The sequence below is a fragment of the Engraulis encrasicolus genome, chromosome 18 (assembly GCF_034702125.1).
Source record: "Engraulis encrasicolus isolate BLACKSEA-1 chromosome 18, IST_EnEncr_1.0, whole genome shotgun sequence".
Lineage (NCBI taxonomy): Eukaryota > Metazoa > Chordata > Actinopteri > Clupeiformes > Engraulidae > Engraulis > Engraulis encrasicolus.
The window spans coordinates 42,472,554-42,491,254 of record NC_085874.1 but is presented as its reverse complement, the minus strand read 5'-3'; the positions used below and the strand labels follow the sequence as shown (position 1 = coordinate 42,491,254).

Genomic DNA, 18,701 nt, shown 5'->3' with positions numbered 1-18,701 from the left:
AAAACAGTGGTTCTCAACCTTTTTTGAACAAACGCCCCCTGGACCTCCTCCTGAGCTGCCAATGCCCCCTTGACCTCATCATAAGCCCCCCCCCAAACACAAAAAAAAAAAAATGGACCAATTACTCCAATGACAACTAAGCACCACCCCCTCTCAAACTGTATTCTTCTTAACGCCCCGTGGGGGGCTGTACCGCCCCCGTTCAGAAACACTACCCTAATAGATTAGTCATCGCCATACTACTGGTCTAGAGTTGGGGGCAACCGTGGTATAAAGCCCAGTTTATGCTCAGAAACCAACTTGTCTGCGCAGTGCTGCAGACAGCCATGCAGAGATTTTCACCCCTTACACAGATACTGAGTGTGCACCTCCAAAAATGTGACTTCCCGCAGACGAGCTATACAGACAACCACGGCAGCAGCCGTTGTGATTGGTCCTCTCGAGAACAAGCAAGTATTTCCTTGTTCTACCCTTCACCGGGCTATGGATTGTGAGAGGAAATTGCGTGTGATATTCATTAAATATGTTGCCGCTTTGTAGCTTCATTCATTTTCACAAACCCAAACACAACGTGTACCCTACTTGCAAGCTACAACGCTGAAGTTATAGGCCTATCGGGACAGCTCAACAGTGTCTTCATAAAAACATTCAACTTCATGCAACCTGCTCTAGACAGCCACTTCCTTGTTCCAAACTATCGTGGTGGCTGCTGGTATAATCAAAAATGCAGGTTGACATTTCTTAAATATGTTAGATTTTCATTGCCCACGTCGAGTCTGTGTGAATAGACAAAGCTACAAAGCAACAGACACGTTATAGTTTACTCCTTGTATTGAAGGCAGTTTGAACAATCCTCTCGTTGCCCCTGCTGTTGTGACGATGAATAACAAACCACAGACCTAGTGATCCTAGCGGAGCAAAAATCAAAACTTTCTGCGGAGACCTCTGTACGACAGGCTGCTGCGAGGGCAATCATTGTAATTATGCCAAATTAAAACATTTTTTTGTCTCCATGTAAAGTCATGAAGGTACAGTAGTTATTATTTAATCACTTTCATGCATTTTCAGAGCGTATATTTATAGTACTTGGAGAAGTTGGGGTTGGGGGTGCATAACTTATACTTGACACAGGTGAGGGGGTGCTTTAAGAAAAAGGTCAAGAACTCCTGCAATATACAGTATGTATTTTATGTGGTTTACAAACATAAATAAGTCATATTGTGCTTGCTGCAATATAGCTGTTGGCTTTAGAAATGCATGTATTTTTGCATTAAATCTTTAATGAAAATAATGCAAAATTAACACTGTAGCAGATGTGGGAAACGGAATAGGCTAGTATCACACAGTATATGGTGTGTGTGTGTGTGTGTGTGTGTGTGTGTGTGTGTGTGTGTGTGTGTGTGTGTGTGTGTGTGTGTGTGTGTGTGTGTGTGTGTGTGTGTGTGTGTGTGTGTGTGTGTGTGTGTGTGTGTGTGTGTGTGTGTGTGTGTGTGTGTGTGTGCACGCCTGGACGCATGTGTGCCTGTGTGTGTGTGCGTCCATTCGCTCATGTGTGCGTGTGTATGTATCTGTGTGTGTGCCTGTTTATGAATGTGGCTGTTTCAGGAATGGAAAAGAATATTCCAGAATTTTGTTTTAAACCGAATACTCTGTTTGAAATATCAATATTCCTTACATTCTGGTATAACTGGGCTCATTGTCCGTTGCAGTAGTGTAGTGTAACAGTATTGTATCGAACCGAGACATCGTGATACACAGAGTCAAGATATGGTATTCCAATGCAAGAAGACAGTATCATGATACGCTTCCACATGATATCATTTGATAGTGCTTTCCAGTTTCAAATCCTCCTCATTATTGTTTTTGAACAACTTTTAATACTTAGTAGTGACTTGTACCCTACTCTCCCTATAAATTATGATTTATAGGTTTTTTTGAGAAAATGAAAAATAAATACATTTTAAGAATACATTAAAAAAAATCGTGCCATGTATCAAACTGTAGGTCAAAGATTGTGATATGAACCGAATCGTGAGTTGAGTGTATCGTTGCAGCCCTGTATTGTGACAAACAAATGTAATGGGGGGGGGGAAAATCTGAATACTGCACTTGAAACCTGACCTTTATGCTCAAACTTTAAATTCTGACACCACTTATATATGCTCTTTAAGGTAATTGGTTTCCTTTTTTATATTTATGTAAAGGTCCAACTAATTAAAATGTATATCGCAAGCGGTATGGTGGAAGATATCAAAGCTGCCTGGCTGCTATCCTTCCCTTCCTTCCTTCAATCTTTCATTCTTTTTCTTTCTTTCTTTCTTTCTTTCTTTCTTTCTTTCTTTCTTTCTTTCTTTCTTTCTTTCTTTCTTTCTTTCTTTCTTTCTGGGAATGCATTTGTTTGTACATTAGAGACTGAAAGTGTAGACAACTTATCACACCTTGAGTAAATGTAGGAAACTGTGTCATGTCTGTGTGGAAATCTGCCTTAAATGTAAGCCTTTCTGTGTGAAATCCTCTCTAAAATTAAGCTGTGGCATTTTCTGTGAGCAAGGTATGGGGATAGGGCAGATCTCAGATATCTTTATTTCTACTCACAATTCAGTGCTTTAGGAATTCTCCTCAGAAAACATACCTTTTTCATAATTGAAAGCTTCATCATAGATTTTATAATTTATGTTATGACATTATGTGCTGCTGTTATATAGAGCTTTCTATCAATATGTGGCACAAGACTAGTGTGTGAATTTGGGGTGAATTGAGAGGAAGAAAATATGACTACCATATTGCAGGATGGTCACGGTTGCCTGGTTAATCTGACTGGGATATTGTGGAGGTATTTATTTACGTCATACATGCATTTGTATTAACTTACCTCCATGTATTAGTTTTAATTTGATAAACTTAGTGCATAGGTTAATCATATTGTATATGAAACCCATATAAAAATGCTAAGTGAAATATTTCAAACATTTCTTTGGTTTCAATTTGGATTTTCTTCTAACAATACGACAACTTCTTTAGTCCCTTATGATGGCTTGTCTTGGGGTGTGATTTTGCACTTCATATGGCACTGAAATGTATGACTTCTCGACGATATTGTAATTCATTGCTATGTGGCTAGAACAGTCTCGCTGTCGCTATACTCTTGAGTTACACTACAGAGAGTCGGAGTTAGAGTATGGTTCTGTGTTCTTCCTGCAGATATTGTTTTTGGTCTTTTATTGGTTTATTTATGATAGGACAGTGAGAGATTGGACAGGAAACGAGTGGGGAGAGAGAGATGAGGAAGGTTCGGCAAAGGACCCGGGCCGGAATCGAACCCGGGTCGCCGGCGTAGCAGCCCAGTGCCCTAGTGTTAGAGCCAAGGTAGAGTCTGTTGTCCCATAGCTGACCAAGGTTAGTCATCTAAACAACAATACAAACTACGCGCAACCACCATCACCCCTCTGGTTGGTCATCGAGAGCAGGAACAGAGCTGGTAGCCTGTGCCCTACTGTTAGAGCCATTTCCTGCAGAACATTTGTTAGTTAACGTGGTGGGGGGTTATCCAGTGTCAGAGACACACCGCTATAATAATTGCAGAGGTGATGTTCTGCAACTTCTTATGAAATATGACTTCGAAACCTCAAAAACATAGCCTACGGCTTATACATGTTTTGGGTAAAGCAAAGCAACTTCATAGTGCCATCCACAATACAAAATCTTGATATTTTCGGTGGATCTTGTCAAAGTGAAATGTGTTTGTAGTAGGCCTATCAGTATACGAAAACAGTAGAAATAGTGTTTCTTGGGATCTCATCAGGGCTCTATATTAACAACAGCCAACCTGCCAAATGTAAAAAAATCAGTTTGGCTGGTAGAAAAGAAAAGTTACTAGCCACTTCCACCCATTAGTGAGTGTGTGCTGGCTAGTAAGATTAACATTTACTAGCCATTTTGGCTGGTGACGAGAAAAGTTAATTCAGAGGCCTGGGTCTCATCATTAGACTGCAGAAGGTAATTAATAGTATCAGCACATGTAGCTGTTTTGCTAGGGTTGCTGGGGTGAAATGATCATAGGCTTTGTATCAGAATGAAGAAAAGATTATGTTTGCTGAGCCCATTATTTCTCTTAATCTTTGTAATAATCCGATTCTCTGTGCCATGGTTAACCTTTGCATAACTAGATACAGTTTTTGCTCTCCTCCCAATAAAACAAATAAATAAAAGACATTGTGGATATTATTTTGAACTCCTGAAGTGACAAAATATCGATTGTAAATCATCTATTCAAATGTTTGCCCATTATCATGAAATAAAATGACAATTCAGTAAAAAAAAGAAAGACCAATATTACAGTATATATATATATATTAGGCCTACTAAACAGTTATTCAATAGATTCACCATCAAAAGAAAAGGAAGTTTTCATGAAGAATGTTTTAAACGAGCAATAGTAGTTTCCAATAGGCGTCACTTGCTTCCTTTAGCATACTCAAATTTGCATACTAAAGAAACAACATCAACTGAAAATCAAAATTCAACTGTATTGTTCCAAAGGGACACTTGAATGTGTAGCAAACTATCAACATAAACTAGACATAAACAAAACACATCAACATAAACAAGACATAAACAAAAAACATCAACATAAAGACTATATAAACAGATAACACAACAGACCATAATATACATGAGGTCAGCCAAGTAAAAAAAGAAAGACCAATATTACAGTATATATATATATATTAGGCCTACTAAACAGTTATTCAATAGATTCACCATCAAAAGAAAAGGAAGTTTTCATGAAGAATGTTTTAAACGAGCAATAGTAGTTTCCAATAGGCGTCACTTGCTTCCTTTAGCATACTCAAATTTGCATACTAAAGAAACAACATCAACTGAAAATCAAAATTCAACTGTATTGTTCCAAAGGGACACTTGAATGTGTAGCAAACTATCAACATAAACTAGACATAAACAAAACACATCAACATAAACAAGACATAAACAAAAAACATCAACATAAAGACTATATAAACAGATAACACAACAGACCATAATATACATGAGGTCAGCCAAGAGCTTTTGGTCCAGATAGAGTTTCTGTGATAAGTAATTGCTGCTATGGATGGGAAAGCATTCTGTAACACTTAAGAATAACTAACACCTTTAGAAGCACTTTCTATATAATTAACTAATTATCATCATAATGTTTATAAATGGGCAAGTAAAACTATGTTAACACAGATGACACAGCACAGTCGCGTCGGTCCTCAAAGTTTCTCCTCCACAGACCAGAAGACATGAAGCATCATAAAACTCACACAGTACAAGTTGATTCCCACTCCACTGTACAGTCGTAGTTTGGTTCTTACTCATTTACAAACATTTGTAAATACTTTGTTAAATGTTAATTATTATTAAATGTCAATAAAGAGTTTATAAAGCTTTTTTGGGTAGATATTCTTAAGTGTTACCAAGCATTCTCACTGAAGACCATAATAAAGAGTACGGAGGTAAAAGTTTGGTGGTAAAGCTAACCAAGTTAGTTGGGATTTTAAAATAAGTAGTATTTTGAAACAATACTGTACTAGCCTACAGCTATTGCAGCTATTGCAATTGAAACAAAACTGTTTTTCCATTGTGTTCTTCTTAATCTGGTGCCTGTTAAGACTGTTGTGCATCTTGTGCATCATCTGTAGCCTGGACATATTGGACATAGAAACACAAGAGGAAGAATAGCAGTAGCAGCTTAGGACGAATGGAAGTATATAATAGAAGCCAGAGCATTAGTGTGTAGGCTATTTTTCTAGATTTATATTAGATGAGAATGTTGTGTGATGGCTTGCTTCATGAAGCCTTTGACCACATTGCTCATCTGATTATGATCATACTGAGAACAAAACAACGTCCATGCTGTCTGAGCTGTCTGTGATTTGCAGTCTGCTTGCTGGCAGAGATGATGTTGTTGCTTTGCTGGCTGCTTATAAATAGTCCTCCACACTGAATGCCATGCAAGCTGTGCTGTGCGCTTAACATTCGATGCATACAAGTCATTTATCAAAAACTCTCTCTCTTTACCTTTACCTCCTGTCCGCTGTCCTCGTTGTCGACGTGTAAAATCAGTTTTATTTCAGACATCCATCAATATTTAAATAACAAATGTGATCTAAAAGGACTTGTCAAACCAACATTGAAACAAAGACAAAATCCGTGCCATAAGGCATCATTTAGTTTACAGATATATCACGTGTGTACTTTGAATGTTCAAAGAATTTCCACTATCAAACTGTCTATACCCAAATCGACAGTATGGACAGAGGACAGAGGAAAGGATGTGAGTCTGTAGAAATGAAATGATTTGCCCACTACTTCTTCTCACTGCAGCCAACGCACCGCCAACCCCAACAGCAGCACTCCTCAGCAGTGCCACCTAGTGGTAGCTAGTGGACATGTCATTCTGCATGCACACCACATGGACATACAGTAGGAGGCTACATATGAAGAGCTCTTTTCCAAAACACTATATCCATCATTTTTGACTTTTTGCATTTTGATATTGGAATTGACTGTTAAGATGTCCTATCATCTATGTGTGAATTCTTGCCATTCAAATTTTATGAGAACATACTTTTTAAACCTCTATAAAATGGATTTTGCAATGCAATTCAATGTAATGCTCAAGACAAAAATGTCAATTTCCCCAACATTCTATAAAATGGATATATCTCATTTTAGAAAAGAGCTCTTCATATTATACAGTACCACATGGAAGAAGCTCATAGGTGTACTATCCTCTGGACGTATCCAGAGTCAAGCCCTTAACCAGGCCCTTATATTATCCCCTATGTTGTACAGAGGGCTTCGCTCTGAATTACTGAGAAACACAGAGGTGTAGGCTATTATACTCTGCTGAAGTAGAGGAACAAAATGAACAAAATTGGCCATTGGCCAATAACTAATTTCTTGTCATGACGTATACAGTTAGCTTGGTTATATGCCCTATCCAACAGATCAAGACAATATCATCACTCAGAATCATTGACCTAGTCCAGGAATGTGTAGGTAAGATTTTAAAAGTGAAGGCCATTGCAGCGTTAACAAAAAGCCAGCCACTGTTAAACATAAAATTAAGTAACTTGGAGGGTCTACGTTTATCAGGCTAAGTACATTTAGCTGAAAGCTAAGTTAAAGACAAGTGTAGCCATAGCAGTTCTGATGGAAGGAGACTCTTATGGCCACAGTCTGCCACCCAGCATTGTGTGTGTGTGTGTGTGTGTGTGTGTGTGTGTGTGTGTGTGTGTGTGTGTGTGTGCGTGCGTGTGCGCGCACGTGTGTGCGTGCACGCGTGTGTGTGTGTGTTTCGAACCTGTTACTATGTCACATAATTGTTATTATTATTTGACAAATGTAATTCATTTTTGAACTCTTCAGTGAGATCGTACCTACAGCATCTAATTAGAGAGAGAGAGAGAGAGAGAAAGAGAGAGAGAAAGAGAAAGAGAAAGAGACGCAGAGTGTGTGTGTGTGTGTGTGTGTGTGTGTGTGTGTGTGTGTGTGTGTGTGTGTGTGTGTGTGTGTGTGTGTGTGTGTGTGTGTGAGTGTGAGAGAGAGAAAGAGAGAGAGAGAGAGAGAGAGAGAGAGAGAGAGAGAGAGAGAGAGACGCAGAGTGAGAGAGAGAGAGAGAGAGAGAGAGAGAGAGAGAGAGAGAGAGAGAGAGAGAGAGAGAGAGATTGGCGATGATGTGTGATCGAGCATTGGCCATGTGACGAGCAGGAATGAGCTCTATATATAGGACGACTAGTCTAATGTCATGCCGCTAACATGGCCGCCTAGCAATCGTCATGGCAACGGGTTCCCTGGTTACCCAGAAGGCCGGTGCATGAGCCCTGTGCACGGCTAATGACATAATGACACACTGGCACCAGAGCAGAGCTTTCACTTCACACAACCCCAGAAGCACCTCAGAGATGCAGAACAGATATTGGAATAGAAATGTAGCCTACTGATTTTGAATAAGAATGTAACAATTTGGAAGGGAAATGCATATGGTTCAGGAATCCTGGATATGTACTTGGCTACCCATCAGTGTTGCCAGATGTGTCTGATCAAATTCTGCCCAAAAGGTCATCAAAAACCGCCAAAATGTGCTAAATTCCGCCCAATTTCAACCAATTGCATTGATTTCTATGGGCACAAAACTGCAGAAAAAACCCGTCAAATGACCATTTTTTCCCGTTTTTACCAACAGATGGCCATCCCAAGTAGCCCAATTGGGCGGGTAACCGCCAGATCTGGCAACACTGCTACCCATATCCAAGGTTCCAAAGAAACCCAAACATTCAATGGGTCCATGGAGTAGGGCCCCATCCTGTTGGCTGTTTCAACTGACATACAGTATCTAATATAATATGTACAGTTAAACAATTAAAGTTGCACTGTGTAATGTGTAATATTCTTAGTCGTTTATTTACAGAATTCATTGTGCCCATTCACAAATGTTACCTTTTTCATGAATACTTAGCATACCTCCACCATCAAATTACACGAATACAAAGTATTCATTATGACAAGGAAAATTACATTTTTCATGCATGAAAAGGGGGATCTTCTCCATTGTCCGCCATTTGAAATGTTCAGAACTGGACATTTTTAGCTGTGAAACTTAGTGTACTTCAGTCTTGCTAGTAGATATTAGCTAATTATTTAGCCTAGTAAATATTCATGAAAAGATCACATTTGGAAGTAGACAGTACAGTTTCAATGTGCAGCTTAGTAACAATACCTACTCTGGCCACCATTCAACACAGTGCACCTTTGAGGCTTTTAGTACTGATTGTAGCTCAGGGGTGGGCAATTATTTTGGCCTAAGGGCCACCTTGGGTGTGGAATATTGACTGATGGCTCGGATGTCGTGGGTAACTTGCCCTCGTCAACCGTAAGAAATAGTGTACACTGATATAATTTGTCAGTTTTGCCATTCCTGCACATTATATGAATTGTATTTAGATGTAGCTTATGTAGTTGGTTAATCTTAAATTTACAAGAGAAGAGCCCTGTTTTGGGTATCCATTTTAAAGAATGTTGAGTGATCGTATGAATTTTGATTAAAAAGTCGCCTTTTTGTAAAGGCTCCGGGGGCCACATGAAATGACTCAGCGGGCCGCATGTGGCCCCACGGCCCCGGGCCTGAGTTTGCCCGTGTCTGGTCTAGCTAGTAGAACATGCATAGCATAAACTCAGTTTGGTTAGTACAGTGATTCTCAAACTATGGGCCGAGGCCCACTGGTGGGCCCTGAAGGTATTCCAAGTGGGCTTTGAAATAATTAATAATCATATATAATACATAATCATAAATAATAATCATATTTTGGTGTGTGTTGCTGTTGATTTATTTGAGTTTTATTCTTAATTGGGTCAGAAGTGGGCCCCGAATATTTTTGACAATTTCGAGTGGGCCCCAAGTTGAAAAAGGTTGGGAACCTGTCATGAGGGAAGGCAGCTTGTCATGAGGGAAGGCAGCTGAGGATGTGTGAAGTACACTGAGAGCTGGCGTCTCACGAGAGGGAGGGAGGAGGAGTTGAGTTTGCCACATCATTAACACCAACTACCACCTGATGCTGTGATGGTGGCACCTCACATGCGCTTGCCAAGACACATGGATACGCGCACACACACACACACACACACACACACACACACACACACACACACACACACACACACACACACACACACACACACACACACACACACACACACACACACACACACACACCTCTGCCACAGTTGGTCCATATGTTTCCCTCGAGGGCAGAGATGTGTGTGGGCTTATCTATGAGATATGTGTGGGCTTATCTATGAGATGTGTGTGGGCTTATCTATGAGATGTGTGTGGGCTTATCTATGAGATATGTGTGGGCTTATCTATGCCAGTCTGCTGTATATACTGTATTATGGCACCAATAAATTGACCATGCACCAGTGTTCATGATGTATTAAGTGCAAATAGTCTTATTTTCACAGTTGTATTCTTATTAGAGTTAGTGCGTTGTTGACCTTTACTCTGCACAATAGCCCCATAGTGCACGCTGGTCCAGCAGAGCAACGCCGTAATAGTTGTTGAAAAGACACCACTATGGCCCCAGCCAGATGACATCACAACGCATTTTTTTTTTAAACCGAGTTGCAACCATACAGCATGTTTCAGTGAAAAGGTCAGGTCCTGTTGACAACGACAAGCTTGCTGAAAACGATGACGAACACATTCAGAATACACGTTTCTTAATGTGAAGTTGTTGAGAACAAAGTATTCGCTAATGGCCGTGATCGCCCATACTCTTATCATGCAAATGACCTGTCACGCAGGGTAGCCTACACTTCTGTTCAGTGGATGCAGCAAGTAGGCTAGATGAGATTCAGAACTAGGTTATTTGTAGACCTATCAAATTAAATTTCCAGACTATCTGATTAATGTCGAGGTTACCCCTCCTGATGTTTGTTTTATGCGCAACAGGTCGGTGCGTTATTTTTTATTGAATAGCCTACAGCCAGCAGGTTTTGTATGGGACGTTACACCAGTCTCAGACAGTGCCAGTAAAGTTTCGATTTTTTTGAACAGACAAAGCATATTTTGTTTTAGATCTACAGACACATGACATGGCTTGTTTAAAATCTGAAGATCTCAGCTTTTCATTACTAAAAACGGTACATTTCTAGCCTCTCCCATTCTGAAGTCCATTTTAAGCGACGGATAGTTTAACCAAAAATGACAGTGCACAGGGCCTTTAGTAACACATTACGACTTGGTCATTTCCATTTTGGTAACATTTTGCACATGCAACAGATGCCATGTCTTAACGCAGTGTTTCCCAACCAGGGGTACGTGTACCACTAGGGGTATGCGAGCACACCTCAGGGGGTACGCGGAAAAATGTAATAATAGCAAATTTATTGAGTGTAGTCACATTGGGATAGAGGAACAGAGCATGTGTGAGGGCGAGGGGGTACTCATCATATGACAAAATGGCTTAGGGGGTACGCAGGACAAAAAAGGTTGGGAAACACTGTCTTAACGGGCCGAATGACCAGTGGTCAGACGTGATGTCATGTTTTGCACTTTTTAGGCTTTCATCGTAGTATTTGTATACAGTATGTTTTACTATTTACGGTTATGTCAAAATTTTCATCAACATACATGTACATTTGTATGGAAAGACTAATGGTAGGCTACACAACTACAGTAGTGTTCGGATTTGAAACAATCATTTGGATGTCGATTTAGCCTCGAGCGTAAAAAAGATTTATCATGGAATAATACAGTAGGCTATGTCTTTTATGCACAATACCAAATAATTAAGAGCTATCGTCATATGATATTGTTGCGCTCCAAAATGGTTCATGGAGGCTTTGTTAAAGGCTTACTTGTGACATGCTGCCACCTACTGGGTGTATGGCATAACAACATAAAACACACTGAAATGACTGTAATGTCAACCAGCGCAGTCAGAGATGGCAATAACCTTGCCATGTCCTTGCCCAGTGAACTGACAGATGGTTTTGCATAATTTACATACTTGATTGTCTTAATTGCATTAACTGTCACAATTGTTTTGATATTGTAGGTAAATATCCAACCCATCTGAGCCGCTGTGTCTATATTGACTTGACCAGTAGAAATGAAATCGAATAGGATAATATGAGAAAGTAGATTTTTTGATTGTTCAAGTGCAAAGTCCTTTAAGAGCATGTGGTGAGTTCATAAAAGATTGGCAATATTTCAAAAAAAAAAAAATTCTGTACATTTAAAAAAAAAAAACGTTCTCACTTTCTTCTTTTGTCTGGGCAATCTGAACTCATTTTTTTTAATCATATTCTTACCATTTTCCACTATCTATTGTCTCTCTCGCTCTCTCTCGCCTCTCTATCTCTCCCTCCCTCTCTCTCTCTCTGCCTCTGTATGCTTTGCGGCAGGTGCTACAACTGTGGAGGTCTTGACCACCATGCCAAGGAATGTGGCCTGCCACCCCAGCCAAAGAAGTGTCACTACTGCCAGAGCACCAACCACATGGTGGCCCAGTGTCCCCACAAGGCCAACGCTACCACCTCCTCCAGCTCTCAGGACCCCCAGACCTCGCCCGAGTCCCAGGGGGGCCGCAGCAGCTCCTCTCCCCTGGAAGGGAGCTCCTTGGCTGGGGACGGGGATGGGGACGGGGACGGGGACAATCCGCCGCAGCCAGCAGCACAGTCCCCTTCGTCTCAGCCTCCTCTGGGGCATCATGGCCCCTCCTCCCGTCGGAGGAAGCCCTGATGGATGGACATTGGTGGGACCGAGCTGGTCTTTTACTAGACAGCACATAAAGGGTTAAACAGCACCACCTCACCTCACCTTACCTCACCCTCTTCTCTGTCCTTCATGCCTTGACCTATTACCCTCGTCCCTGCCCCCCACCCCCACCCCACACCTCACTTTATTCTCCAACCCTCTCAATCCTGAAGTATGGACCAGCAGAATCTACCTCACAGTCACATTTTTGAGGGGGCAGAAGGCAGGGGCCGGGAATGCGACATTCTGCAGCTATGGATTCCCTCCCATCTTGTTGTTTTGGAATTCCCCATTCCTTTGTATGATGGCATTGTGTTCACTTGGCATCTCTATGGTAACTAGTTGTCAGGGTAACCAGCCGGCTGTTCAGGGTGTTGAGGTGTATCACCTGAAGCTAAGTGCAGCTCTTAACGGTCTTCAATGCTGAAACAGATGTGTACGCTTTGAGTACTAAGAAAGTACGGTATAAGAGAAGATTATGGCCTCTTTAAAGTGTGGGAACCGACTTGAATCAAAACAAAATAAACTGTGAAGCTTCAGTCTTGTCGACAACCCACCACTTGCTCTTTCAGGAAATGAAAAAATCAAACCAACACATTGACCGATTCACCTCAGAGCAATCCTGTATGTCTGTATGGTCATTTCACAGTCAACTGCAAAACTATTGCCCTCACGTGCCAGGGACTAGTTCCAAACTGTCCACCAAAGTTCATCAGAGGAGTAAAGTGACATCCTTTTTTTGTGTTTCTTAATGCGGGCGTCTCATTGACACTGACACGTAGCTAGTAACTGTTGGCTAATGCGCAAACAAGCCTTTCTGGGCAGAGTAAGTGAACAGTGTTTGCTAGCTAGCAAGATAAGCTGACAAAAATGCTTAATTGGACAGATAACAACCTAAGGTCATGAGGAACATCTCAAAAATGATGTTTGTTTATCCGCTTTTCCTTCCCCAGATTGGAGGCAGTGGCATGTCGTTTCTAAGAAGCCCCTTTGCTCCGACCTTTCAATAGTCCGATGACTGCCCATTGAACCAAATTACTGTATCGGTAATATAGTCAAAATAAAGGCCAAAGCAGAAGCCTAACCTACATTTAAAAACAAGCCATTCCAGCTCACCAATTTTATGAGAATGATAAGATATGCAGAATTGATAGCAATAAGATAGTCTTGTGGTTTAGCGAAAGGCAATCATTGAATGAAAGAGAGCATCATCATGTTGGTAGCAAGTGGGAAATCTTGTGGTGCCGTGTCAGATTATTGAGAGGTCGGAACAATGAGGCTTCGGAGGAATGATGCCTTGTTCACTCCAAGAGTGACCTGCGCTGCCCTGTAGCGGAGGTAGCAGAAGAAGTTTCGCCATTAATTTCCCTTCATTCGCTCTGGACTTGACATTGACATGTTTGATTTAGCTAATCACATGACTTCCGCCGCTTATTTAGGTTGCTCTTGGTGTGGACAAGGCATGAGCCGTCCCCATTGGAGGGTCAACATATTATAGCCTATCAGAATCAGTGGGCCGATCGATTATTACATCTTGAGCATTAGCCAAAGACTAGCCAAAGAAAGACCCCATTTTGTTTTTTGTTATTAGATGAATCCCAGCAATAGCCTGCTATAATGGCTTCAGTAAATGTCACGTCAAAATGCTGTATATTTGTTGTAGGCTAATACACTAGCTGTCCCCCTTCACAGGTCATGGGTGTCAATAGTTTTGCAGACAACTGTGACTTTCCAGCTTTGCTTTTTTTCTGTCCGTTGCTTTGTGCCTCAGCATCTGCGTGTTCCTATCAACCTCTTGGAAATAGAGAACAAGCAAGCAAATGTTAAGCAGGGAAGCGTGAGATCCAATCATCTACCCCAAAGCAGTCCTTTAGCTGTGACTTGATCATATTCTTTTGTTGTGTTTTTTTTTGTTTGTTTGTTTATAAATCTTTTGGCTCTGGTGCCACTGTTCCCTTAAAAAAAACCCAGGGTTTGTCCCCAAGGAGGGTGTGTGTGTGTGTGTGTTTGTGTGTGTGCGTGTGCGTGCGCATGTGTGCGCCTAACACAAGGTCCGTTTTCTTACAGTTTCTTACAGTGTGTGTGTGTGTGTGTGTGTGCCTAATGTAATGTACATGTACGTGTGTGTGTGTGAGTGTGTGTGAGCGGATGAGAACCCATGACTGCAGCCTCCCTCTTCTCTTATCTCCTTGATTCCTGAACAGGCAACTAAGTATCTGCAGGAAACGTACAGCTTAACCACTCTGAAGTGTTACCCTGACTATTTCCTAATATACCGTACAGTAGTTTTAGAAGAGAAACCGAGATGCCTATCATGCATCTAGAGCGGAACGAGAGGAGAAAAACAAAAGTAACCACAGAAAGACAGTTACTGTTTTAATAATAATGTAATATTGTATTTCTGAAGAAGTGATCACATCTTTATTCTAGGTTTGGGCTTTGTTGTTTTTTTTGTTTTCTTTTGTTATGTAGTCACAGGCAGTGCCACAGGTAATATAATAAAAGTCTGTAATATATGTATATGAAAATAGGATATTATAAAGAGATGTTGTCAAGTGTAAGAAAGAAACAGGTGGTGATCTTCTTGTGTTAGGCGTGTAGATGAATGCACTGTCTGGTGCTAACTAGGATTCTATATTATCGAACGGGCACACACATCAGTTTGACACCATTGCTGCGATCTTCTTCCTATCTCTCAGAAGCAGTTTACACATACAGTATATGGATCTTTTTTTTGAAAACGCAGTGGTTTTGGCCTTCCGTTTACACACAAACAGAGCTTTAAAATCTGCAAATCAAAAAAAATCCGGCTTTAAAAATATTCCATTTAGGAGGCTAAACTGCACATGTTACAATGAAGTTTTTATTTTTATCCACGTGTTGCGTTTACACCTGAAACAGGATACTCTCTCTCTCTCTCTCTCTCTCTCTCTCTCTCTCTCTCTCTCTCTCTCCAACCTCTGTTTCTCTCCTCTCTCTCTCCAAGATCTCTCTGTCTCTCTCTCTCCAACATCTCTTTCCAACCTCTCGCTCTCCTCTCTCTCTCCAACCTCTCTCTCTCTCTCTGACTCTCTATCTCTCTCTTCCATTCCTTTCTCTCTCTCTATCTCTCTCTCTCTCTCTCTCTCTTCCACTCCTCTCTTCAGCTGAAATCAACATACCTGCTGTGCCACCTCTCTCTCGCTATCTATCGGTCTTTCTCTCACAGATTGTTAATCAATCGTGTTTTCATCAATCATTTTCTCACTGTAGAAGCAACACTATACTATACTATACTACACCTCCTCAGGGCCCCCACGATGAGATGAGGTTCTGGTTTTGGGGATCGATTTCCAGCATCCTCTCCCCATATCGTTCCCCAACGCCTCTCTAGCTGTCCCTCCCTTACCATGTGTTTCATTTACACATGTACACACCTTGTCGACACAGTCTCGCACAATGCTTTATTCATTTGATCACCTTGTGTTACGATACATTGTAGTTAGCTGACCAAAAGAGGGACTTCTTGTTCGAGTCTGTAACATAATTTAATCCTGTGAGCACCAGGATCAGGGTCCCTGCTGTTGAAATCCTTGTTGCTAGCCTATGGGCATTCTATAAGAGTCTTGTACGTGTCTTTAAAGAAGCTCGCCTCGCGCCCACACACATTCTTCCATTCACGATTCATCCAGAACAGTGGACAGGCGTTACATTATTGTAGATCAATTGCTTTTGCATTCACATCTTTTACTGGAAGTATTAAAGGGGTATGCCACTATTTTGGGGCTTAATACAGTTAAAATCGTTGGCCAGGGTTTATAAAGGTGGTAAAGTGTCTTATTTTTCATGTAAGCCGTTGTCTTGCTTTAACCCTCTGAGGTCCGAGTGCCCTTCAGAGGGCAATGTGTCTCGAAAAAAAAATCTGTAACTCTGTAAGTTTTTGTCATTGAAACATATAAGTCACACCATTAGAAACCTCAGACCTTCCAGGTCCCAAATATATATATATATATGAAATGAAAATACTTGAAAATGTTAGAGTGGTGCAAGCAGCCTAAAAGCCTCTGAAAAGCCTTAGACCTCAGAGGGTTAAGACAAGTTAAAAGAGGGAGCTTGTCGCTAAGCTAGTGAAAGTCAATGGATCTGTGTAGCATGCTACATGCTACAGTGATCCATTGACTTTCACTAGCTTAGCTACATACTCTCTCTTTTAACTTGTCTTAAAGCAAGACAACGCTTAACATGAAAAATAAGACACTTTACCACCTTTATAAACTCCAGCCAACGATTTTAACTGTATTAAGCCCCAAAATAGTGGCATACCCCTTTAAGACAGCTGAGAGATCAGCTAAGGCAGTTTATTTCTAAAGCGCATTTCATACATGGAAGCAATTTAAGATTGTGTTTCTTTTGCTAAGAGAGGTAGTGGGGGTGGGGGTGGGGGATTCGTGTGTGTGATGTGGCTGCTTTACTTTAAGACTTGAATCTGCAGTACAGTAGGCGAGACTTACCCAAGAGGACAACTCTTCTCTGACGATACTGAATGTGAAAAATTAGAGACAGAGAGAGAGAGAGAGAAAGTGCTAACATGATGGCTATAGCATGCGTGTGCACAAGCACATGCGCACACACACGCACACGTGCGCGCGCACACACACACACACACACACACACACACACACACACACACACACACACACACACTAACTAACAAACAAACAAACACACGACTAAGCCATCCATCGCTTCCTTTTGTGGTGTTTTGCTGTGTGTTGACAAATCACAAAACAAAAAGCCTTGCAAATGTGTTCAGACCTGGGACGGTTGTCTGAGAGTGTTTGGGAGTATTTTTGCGTTGTTTCGGTAGACATTTTACACACCAAAGACTATGGGTGTGTCAAAAGACGATGGCCTGGTGGTTAGTTGGTGACAACTGTCATGTCATACGCTTCACCTGCAGAGGGGTCCATGATGAGACGTACACAAGTAAAAACACTGAGTTCGGTAGATGTATATTTTTTATTTTTACAATGTTGTTCTCTGAATGTGTATGTGTCTTGGTATGATGTGTCTAACGCAGGACATTTTTTTGTTTTACTTTTTACCTGACCAAGTACGCTGTACAGAAACAAAGAAAAAAAAAATACTCAAAGAAAAGTACCAGTTTTCGCAAGATGAAACTGTTCAGAGCACAACTACAGTACATCAATCAAGGACTGTCAATCAATCATGACATAATGGATCAAGTAATCTTCACAATATGCACACGTTACTCAGTCAGCTAATCAATGCTATACCTCAACCAGGACCAGTTTTTTTAAAAAACAAGGTTTTTTTTTTGCAAAATAGAGTGAAACAATCATTTATACTCACAATTCTCTCAGGATGAAGTTCTCTCAGGGAATGAACCAAAAAAAAGAGTGCAGTGTTGTCTGGGAGTTATCTGACAACGTCCTGTCAACCACACAGGCTTCTCTTCTCTTCCCTTCTCTTCTCTTCTCTTCTCTTCTCTAACATCCTCCTCACATACTGATGCTGGACCTACCTCCTGAGATACATATACAACACATACTTGTGCAGTTTCGTTTTTTTGTTTTTGTTTTTTACTGTTCATTTTACTGTTTTTTCCTTATTCTCTCAAATATAACAATTATTTTTGTATTTTGAGTTTGAGTTCTTCCGTGAGAGTGAAAATACGTAACTAGATTCTAACCTACTAGGCCTTGCTGTTTTTTTACATCAGATTTCTGTACACTTCCACGTGTCTGTTTTTATTTTATTTTGTTTTTGTTTTTGTTTTTGTTTACAGCAAACTCCTACCTCATTTGTCCTTGATCCTCACTTGTCAGTACTCTCCTTGTGTTTTTCATCGGATAATGCAGAGGGATTTTGACCTGAATACTTACACGCACAAAAACCACAACCTCACACACGCGCACACACACACACACACACACACACACACACACACACACACAGCTCCATCTTTATTAGTGCTGTAAGACTGACAGAAGGGGTGTGTACACGGCACTTGGCTCTGTATTACTGTGTACTGTACCTGTGTGTATGTGCGCCTCTCTTCTGTATACATGTTTGATCAAAACAAAGTTTCTTACATTAATTGCAAGCCTGCTTGACACTGTCTGCATGATATGCACTGCCCTGTCCACAACTCCTGACACACACAAACTGCTAATGGTTTTGTTCATCCACATTTCATTTCTTTTATTTTTTTATCCTTCCTGTTGTAGTTTGGTTTTGTGTTTGTATGTTACGGTTTGTTCTGACATGATCAGGACTTGTATTGCTCCTCCCCCAGGCTATCGAACCTTTATTGCTCCTCCCCCAGGCTATCGAACGTGGGGCGCATTTCTCGAGCGTAGTTGTTAGCAGTTAGCTACTTTGGTAGTTGTCA

The 18,701-nt window shown here is 40.9% G+C and overlaps 1 protein-coding gene across 1 annotated transcript in view; it reads left to right on the top strand.

Moving 5' to 3' along the window:
- lin28b (lin-28 homolog B (C. elegans)) overlaps window positions 1–12,292 on the top strand; it is a 68,150-nt gene extending 55,858 nt beyond the window's left edge. The window contains exon 4 of the mRNA XM_063222194.1: window positions 11,956–12,292. Coding sequence (XP_063078264.1) covers window positions 11,956–12,292 — 337 coding nt within the window. The remainder of the gene's footprint in view (window positions 1–11,955) is intronic.
- Window positions 12,293–18,701: the final 6,409 nt, after the last annotated feature.